Consider the following 8,616-nt stretch of genomic DNA (forward strand, 5'->3'; position numbering starts at 1 on the left):
TCTGGTTTCATTTAAGAGCCGATCGTCAGATATTGTCCAAGATTAACCTTCAGGGTGGATATAGCTCGCTAGCAGCCTCGCAACAATGACCTATCCACGTCATCATTTACCCAGAATGGTTTGTGTGTAAATAAAATGGCTCCATCCGTGTTAAAATATATTTTAAAATTTTACAAAACTAAACAGCCTACAGTATTTTTACAGTCTTTATTTTACAGTTACAATAAATGTTTATCAAATAAAGTTTAGTATTACAACCAATTGTGGATCCCTTTAACACTCAGAATGTGAGCTAAGTAAYGAAAAATATGTTTGTGAATTTTAATTTTACATTTGGTGCCCTATAAAGGTCTTCCGACTCGTGTTGTGCAGAATGTTTTAGTGCAGTTTCTAGTTGTCTGTCATCTGCAGGTTGGCCTGTTCCTGCTCACTCTGTGGCGATCTGCGAGGGCCTGGAGGACTGGGGGGCGACAGACCTCTCTGCTTTATCTGACTCAGAAGAAGAGGATCAGCCTTCACCACTGGTGACAGTCACAGAACATGCTCTACAAGTATTTGTTGTTATGTTTAGTTTACTGTGAACATAAAGTGATGTGACCAAACCAGCTGCTTACAATTAGTAAAGCTCCRTCTTTATTAAAGTGCTTGGATCAGATCTGGAGTTGCTTTGCACGACTACWAATGACACAGAAACCTTTTTTACTTTAGGGATTAGAGCTTTTAGACCATTCGTTTATCACGAAGGTCCAATTTTCATTTTTACTCATTTTCAACTGAGGGGAAAAAGAAGAAAAACCAGTATTTTCTTTTTTTTATTATACTGTATAATAAATTTTTTAATTCAGTTCTATTTTTGTTTTCGTGTTTCTTTGTTTTGTAGGTGGCAGGCAGGTACAGAGTCATGGTAGAAAGCAGCATGGCCAGCACTGACGACATCGTCTTTAACTGTGGTGATGTCATCCAGCTGCTGTATGAGGACTCATCAGGAATGTGGTAACGTACAAGAGGCACATGTTTCTGAAATCTCGATAAAGTAGAAGAAGATAAAAATATTAAATACATGAACGCTTGTTTTTGTTGTTTTGTTTATAAACACAGGATGGTGAAGAACATAAGTCGTGGCGAGGAAGGTCGCGTCCAGCCCGAAGACCTGCACAGGATTCTGGGGGAAACCTGCTGAGAGCCAATCAGAYGGGAGAATAGATGACACAGCGTACTTTCTTCTGTTTTTCTCAATCGGGCCACTGTTTACTCAGACATCCCACCACRCCCACAGACTCCCATGTTCCATGAAGTAGCCAAGAAAGGGAAGCACAACAGCAGCCACAGGTTTTTTTACTAAAACAGTTTCACATTAGAGAAACCTCCATATAAACCTCGAAGGATTGTAAAAACTGAAAGCCATAGAAGCTCTCTTTATATATTTTAGCAGTGATGCAGTCGAAGGATGGATTTTATTTTAAAAGTTGTATAATTTCTATTTTTTTACGACRTGTCACTGAAAGCATACTGACATATCATCTGTGTGCCAAACAGCTACACTAACCGCCACAGCTTCTTCTTGTGTAAACATGAGATTTTATAGAAAACAAATGAAGCTTTATTGTGTGGTGATGCTACTGCAGCCATCTTTGTTATTACAGTATGTGCTTCTGATGTGTACAGAAATGGCCATATTAATCCATCTCTTAGTGGCAGAAATGAACTTAGGAAGTCGTGCAGTTGCATTTAATTGGTGTAAATAAGGGAAAAAATATATAGATTAAAAAAGGGAAATTGTTTGTATCAAAATATAACAGGTCACGCAGTGTGTGTGGTGGTTTAAGTGGTTACATCTAAGAAAAAAATAACAGTGCTATCCTTCAYGTATCTGTTTCAACAGCTGGAGCTTAAATTTAAATGGAGCCTTTCATAAAACCCAGAGATGCTTTAGAGCAGTGGTCCCCACAGACTGGGTCGGGACCCCTCTGTGCGTCATGAAACATCAAGCAAGGGTCACCAAACGATTTCCAGACATCGATTTAAATTCAAATAAATTGTTAATGGAATATCTTCACCATAGTTCCTGCAAAAAAAGAATTATACAATAATAATAAAGTAATAAAAGTATGATAGTTATTAGGCTTACTTATATTAATATTATGCCCATGTTTAATAGAGTTATTAGCYAGGTTCATAAACTGAGTTTAAAGTTTCTGCAACTGTTATTTTGTGGGTCAGAAACTAAAACCTTTGAAAACCACTGCATTCCAGGATCAGATTATCAAAAAGAGGAGCAACAAAAGAGTCAGTTCAGAAATGTATGAGGGAAAAAAAAGTTAAATAAGCATTTTAGTACTTTTTTATTTCCTGAGAGAAAGTGTTGCAAATATCAACACATTTTTGGGTTGAAGCGTCAGAGAGACACTGAGGAGGATGACCCTGCAGGGGCTTGTAGATGGGAAGAAGAATGCTTTTTATGAATTTGAGTCCTAAATTAAAGCCAAAAAAGGGTCAGAGTGGTGTGGTGCCGCAGTTTGGTGCAGGCGAAAACATTGACTGAAACTTTTCAGGAGACTCAGTCCAAATGGGAGGTGATGGAAGCCTGAATGAGGGTTTCTGTCATGATGGTCAGGGTCTTAAGATGTTGCTGAGATGAAAAAAAGGCTGATTTATGACAGGTTTGTTGTGACTCCTGAATAAGCCAGAGGCTGCAAACCTCACAGGATGGGCAGACATGGCACCTGTGGATTAAAGGAATATTGCCAACTTTCTGATTACAGTACTTATGATGATTTATGTTCTTATTTACAGCAGAAACACTGATTATTATTATTATTATTATTATTATTATTATTATTATTATTATTATTATTATTGTTGTTGTTGTTGTTGTGAGCAGGTCCCAATTCAAATATATTTCCCCCCACAGAATTTGTAAAAGATAAACACTGAAAATAATCATTTAATGCAAATAATTCTCAGTTTACAGATGTTTTGTTATAAATCATAATTAATTAATTGTGTTTGCTCAAACCCAAAGTTCAATGCATTCTGGAGGGTAACACTGTTATTTGTTTACAACAAGACCCCTCAGGGCAGCGTTTCAACCAAAGTTRATTAACTTTTGCTTCCACCCAGACTTCTAGTAGTTTTCTGCATTWAGGCACAGAAACACTTCTGTAAGACAGGAACTTCTAAGTGGAGCAGGTAACTCTAATTTTTTGATGAATAATGAAAGAAAATGAAGACAGACCGCATGCTAACAGAATTTGCTGCATTTATTGATGAGTGCTTTATTGGTGGAATCACCTCCACTGGCTTTTTTAGATGGCTGTAATTTACTTTTATTAGTTTTTATTGCTTATGACTGCTGCTATTTAAATGTACTTTATGTTGTACTCAAGTTTTGCAGTTTATGATGGAATTATTTAGAGTTTGCTGCTAAAACMCTTTGTCTACTGAATGTTTTTATTGGTTGCCATTTTCATGAAGAAAATATGTTTTTGTTGTCAGTTGTAGCTCATTTCACTGCATTCTGTAAGTTTGTGCTGCAGTAACATTTTACACAAACAATGTCAAGTGTTGGSGGGGTCTAACTGGAAAACACAAAGTGTTACTTAGAGTGGAAAAAGATGATGAAAATTGACAAAAACATTTAAATTGAACTATTTTGAAACTGCCTCATTTGAATTAAATGTTCAGATGCTTTTAAAAGTGGAAATTATGATGCTTTACAGCCAAAAGAATATAAAATATTTTCTCAGTGCAGACAGGGTAATTATTTGATGCAGTTGCTAACAGTTTTTGCAGGTGAATGTGAATTTGTAAATAATACATTTTAGATACAGAAAAARGAGGGAAAAACACTTTCTTGGACAGTTTGAAGATGCTTTTCAACTGTTCAGATGACAAATACATTCTTTCTTGTATCTCTGTGTTCCGGGTAGATCCGATATAAACTCTGCATTTAAAGGTGTTTCCAGTAATCATTATAACTAGAAACATTGTGTCACACTGAACTGGTTTCTGTGTGACACAAGGGGTCCGTCAGTTTCAGCCACATTGTACCTTGAACTATTGCTTTTAGCTCACTTTGCACTGATTAGACATCATGGAGAAAGATTGTAATGTGATGCATTCTGTTAAATGAAATATAAGCACACAGTTTTATTTGATTCAACCAGGTTTATGTGATTTATTTCAACCTTATCCAGTTTTAAACAGCAGGATTATTGAGGCTCCACTTTTTTTTCCACATTTTAAAAAATCTAATTGCAGCCAAATTATATCAGCACTGATGGATACTGATGATTAGACTGAACTGTTTTCATTCTGCATTTGTTGATTACTCCCCCTTTAAAGTGCTGTTTTTAGCACTGTAATAAACACAAATGCTAGTTTAATTTTAATAACAAATGCAAAAGAAAGTTAATATTTTAATATTTATTTGGGCCTTTCTTCTGATCGTTTTTAAATCATATTTTGCCTTTTTTAATCCTCCTCACCTCTTTTTAGTTTGACTGATCAGTTTCTTCCACACACATGTTGCCCATTATACTTATATCGAGTCTCAATAATAAAAACAAATAAGATGTTTATGAATCAACATTTAACACAAATCTGAAAAAAGGCTGTATTTTTCCAGTAAATGACATCTGTGGTGTTTCAGCAGTCGTAAATTTCACTGTTTATCAAATTCAACAGAATAAATTAGTTGAATCTTCTGATTTGTATTGCAATAAGTAAGACCAAAGAAAAACATCAGATTTAAAAGTGTTTGTAAGGATTTTAAATAAAGATTKGATTTAGAACCTCATTTTAAAGTTACTAAATACATCAATCACAAAAAATATATTTTAATATCTTTTATTGGAGTTCATGTTAAAAGCTTCCTTGTGATCAAACAAACTCAATGCTGTGTTTGAGTAATTTTTATTGAACATGTGTGATCCCTGTAATATTACTGATCCAGTTGTAGTAGCGCGACACCCGGGTGTAGATGCCGTACTTGCCGCTCCGGGCGCACTCCTCCCCCCAGCTGACKATGCCTGTCAGGAACCAGGTTCCTTTGTAACTGGTGGCAAGCGGCCCCCCACTGTCCCCCTGGCACGAATCCTTCTGGCCGTCTGGATATCCGGCGCAGAACATGTATCGGGTGATGTGATCCCCGCTGCTGTGTTTACACAGGGTCCGGTCCACGTGGGGGATCGACAGCTTCTGAAGCTTGGTGGCCTCGCGGCCCTGAAAACGGATCCTCCCCCAGCCGCTCACCAGGGAGCTGGTCGACTCTCTGAGGATGCTCTGAATGAACTCTTTGGGGCCCAGGCAGATGGGACGCCTCTGGTTGGACAGCTCCACTGGGACGGCAAGCTTCAGCAGCGCGATGTCGTGGTTGTACTGGGACTTCATCGAGTCGTACAGGGGGTGGACGTGCTGCTCGGCCACATCGTGGTTTCTTTCTGGACCTTCATGAACATTCACATCATGCTCACCTGAAATATTAACAAATTACACTTCTCAGTTAAAAGATTCATCTACAACAAGTAAGATATTTACTATTCAGATATGCATGGAAACCCCACTTCAATCAAATCAACTGCTTTACAACACAGACGATAATTTTTATTTACTGATGCAAATCAAAAAATTTTCTTACCAACTCTGACGAAAATTTTTTTTCTTTTGTGATCTGTACTGTTCAAACAGTGAGCGGCAGTGATCACCCAAATGTCACTAACCAGAGAACCGCCACAGAAAGGCTCAGCTCTGTTCAGAGATTCTGAGTGAGTCATCAGTGCCACCTGTAAACAGACATTTTGTGCTGTAAGAAGCTGAGATAACAGAATACATCAAGCAGAATGTGAGACGAACCGACCTTTCTTTGGTTATTTCACTTCAACTTTAACAGTTTTTTTTTCACATTATTCTTTGTTTCATGGCTGCACTGAAAAAATGATTTTTGGGTGTAGTAACATTTATTTAATTATTCTTTTAAATTTTACAAAAAACATCAAAATTTCTGAACTACTAGAATTTACTAAATAAACAATGCACATTATATTCTATATCAATATTACTGTACAACATATCAATATTACTGTACAACAAAAAAATAAATGCTAATATTATTTTACCAGTAATATTTAAGTGCTTTTTCTGGACAGCACATAAACATGAATATATTAAGTAACTTGTACTCTTCTGGGCTAAAACTGAGGGTGCATGCACACACAAAGGCTGCTGCTCCTCGTTCCCTTGTTTCACTTTTCAAGGAGAGGACAAGACATGGTGGAAATAAAACATAAGTTGTCTGGTTTCTTTTGCTTGAATACATTTGTTGGTGTGCAATAGTTTGATGACATAATGTAGGTGATATTTAGTTGTCAGGGAACAGGGAATGCATATTGTAGCATTCTGCTGTGTTTGGCTGTTTGTCATGTGACTGCAGTGGAGGATTGTGGGTAGGATTAATGTTTGCTGTTAAATCATTTTCGGGAATTGATTAACATTGTTCTTTCAACAATTAGTCTGTTGTGTTACTCTAATTCAGGGGTGTCAAACTCCTGTCCTCGAGGGCCGCTATCCTGCATGTTTTAGAGGTTTTCTTGCTCCAACACACCTGATTTTGATCACTGGGTGATTAACAGGCTTCTGCCCAATTTGAAGAGTTAATTCAATCACTGAATCAGGTGTGTTGGAGCTGGAAAACCTCTAAAACATGCAGGATAGCGGCCCTCGAGGACTGGAGTTTGACACCCCTGCTCTAATTTGTGTGTTCATTATTTGTTAACTTGGGTTAAACCGTTCAGCAGAAGTAACCATAAGTGAGAGTGGTAGGCCTAGTCATTAATAAGACCTAGAGTTTCACTTTGTCTGTGTTGTTCATGAAGAAGAATCCAATAAAAGTTCTTCAAAACCACCACCTGGTGGTGAAGTCTCGAACTACAACAAGAGCTACACCTCTCTCTGTAGCTGTGAGGTGTCATGCTACAGTATTGTCTTTGGCGCATGTGCACTGTTATAAAGAACTTGTAAGATTTACTAGAAAAAAATCCTCATAACAATTTGAACTTACTTTTGTTAAGAAAATTTAAATGCTATAAATTTATGTAATATTTACTCATCATTATCAAGTAAAAGTTATTAAGAATATAGTGAAAGATTTGTGAATAAATCAGGCAAATTTTACTTAATTTGATCAAGTATAATATATTGCAAGATTTAATTTAGCAAATTAAGTGAAATTTACCTGATTTATTCACAAATCTTTAACTATATTCTTAATAACTTTTACTTGATAATGATGAGTAAATATTACATGAATTTGTAGCATTTAACTTTACTTACCAAATGTTAGTGCTAACCGTTTACAGGATTTTCTCAAGTAAATCTTACAAATATTTTTTACAGTGTGGTCATGTGTAAAGATCTAAAAGGAAAAACTTTTATTATTATTCTTGTTATTCTGACTATAACACACATTAAACGAGAGTAACGTCTGGGTCTTTCTTTAAAAAAAAGCACTGAATCTTTCTTATGGACTGAGCTCCAATGTTTTCAGTGATGTTTTCAACTAGTCTTCATAAGTAGTTTGATAATACTTCATAACAAGCTGAATAACATTCTGCATCCCAAAGCTCATCACCTGCCAAGGTATCTCTCCAGGAATGGCCTCGTCGCCGCCCACAATCCTCTGGTCAGAGTTTGTTTCAGCTGTTACGTTGGGGAATGTGGAGAAACCCCATGAAAAATCCTCTATGGGAGGTTCTGTTTCCTCAACCTCAGCTGAGCTTCCTGCTTCTTTCAAACGCCTGSTGGACGGATCTGATGCATTTACTGCAAGGCTGAGGTTATCATCTGCATCATAGTCGTCTGGCTGATTAATGGTTGTATTTTGATTTGTTTGATTGGAGGATGGCAATGATTGCATCGGTATGATGGATCTGGTGATGGTGCCAGGGGGCAGGACCACATGACCACAACTGAACGGCACTGAGGGGAAATAAAAAAAGTCTTCATAATTAATTTTTTACTTTTATGTATGCCATAATAATAATAATAATAATAATAATAATAATAACAATAATATGGTGCAATTATTTTCAACACACTGATTTACAATACTGGCAAATTCTGCAGAGCTGCATGTGTTTTTTATTCCAAATGGGAAAACAGTTTCAGCAGAAAATGAGCCCACCTTTTAAAGAAAACGACTTTTGATTGAAAAAAGAACAAAATAATAAACTCATTTTCTCACCCACACATTCCATTCTGCAGGACAAAATACTAAACAACCAACATAAAAAAATCAATTCCCACTTTACTGAAGGCATATTTTTATTGTACCTATTGGCTCACAGGTCTTCCTGTCTGGTTGTAGTTTGTAGCCCGCTGCACACAGACACACAGCTCGGTGATTTCTCATGGCGCAGAAATGAGAACATCCACCATTGTTAACTGAGCACAGTTTGGTTATAGCTGTAAAAAAACAAATGAAATGACTTCAACTATCTATATGTACAGGTGCTGGTCATAAAATTAGAATATCATGAAAAAGTAGATTTATTTCAGTAATTCCATTTAAAAAGTGAAACTTGTATATTATATTCATACATTACATACAAACTCATATAT

General features: G+C 36.5%; 2 protein-coding genes across 4 annotated transcripts in view; one reads left to right on the forward strand and one right to left on the reverse strand.

The window, feature by feature from the left end:
• The window catches only part of mcf2b (MCF.2 cell line derived transforming sequence b), a 25,758-nt gene extending 21,601 nt beyond the window's left edge, over positions 1 to 4,157 (forward strand). For all 3 annotated transcript variants that reach the window (XM_014017649.1, XM_014017651.1, XM_014017650.1), the window contains exons 24-26: positions 412 to 524; positions 881 to 993; positions 1,099 to 4,157. In XM_014017649.1, coding sequence (XP_013873103.1) covers positions 412 to 524; positions 881 to 993; positions 1,099 to 1,180 — 308 coding nt within the window. In that variant the 3' untranslated portion in view covers positions 1,181 to 4,157. The remainder of the gene's footprint in view (positions 1 to 411; positions 525 to 880; positions 994 to 1,098) is intronic.
• A 675-nt stretch (positions 4,158 to 4,832) lies between these two features.
• f9b (coagulation factor IXb) overlaps positions 4,833 to 8,616 on the reverse strand; it is a 10,275-nt gene continuing 6,491 nt past the window's right edge. The window contains exons 5-8 of the mRNA XM_014017653.1: positions 8,329 to 8,460; positions 7,628 to 7,974; positions 5,639 to 5,783; positions 4,833 to 5,474 (exon numbers count right to left, since the gene is read on the reverse strand). Of these exons, the coding sequence (XP_013873107.1) occupies positions 4,915 to 5,474; positions 5,639 to 5,783; positions 7,628 to 7,974; positions 8,329 to 8,460 (1,184 nt within the window). The 3' untranslated portion in view covers positions 4,833 to 4,914. The remainder of the gene's footprint in view (positions 5,475 to 5,638; positions 5,784 to 7,627; positions 7,975 to 8,328; positions 8,461 to 8,616) is intronic.

This window comes from Austrofundulus limnaeus, unplaced genomic scaffold (assembly GCF_001266775.1).
Source record: "Austrofundulus limnaeus strain Quisiro unplaced genomic scaffold, Austrofundulus_limnaeus-1.0 Scaffold174, whole genome shotgun sequence".
Taxonomy (NCBI): domain Eukaryota; kingdom Metazoa; phylum Chordata; class Actinopteri; order Cyprinodontiformes; family Rivulidae; genus Austrofundulus; species Austrofundulus limnaeus.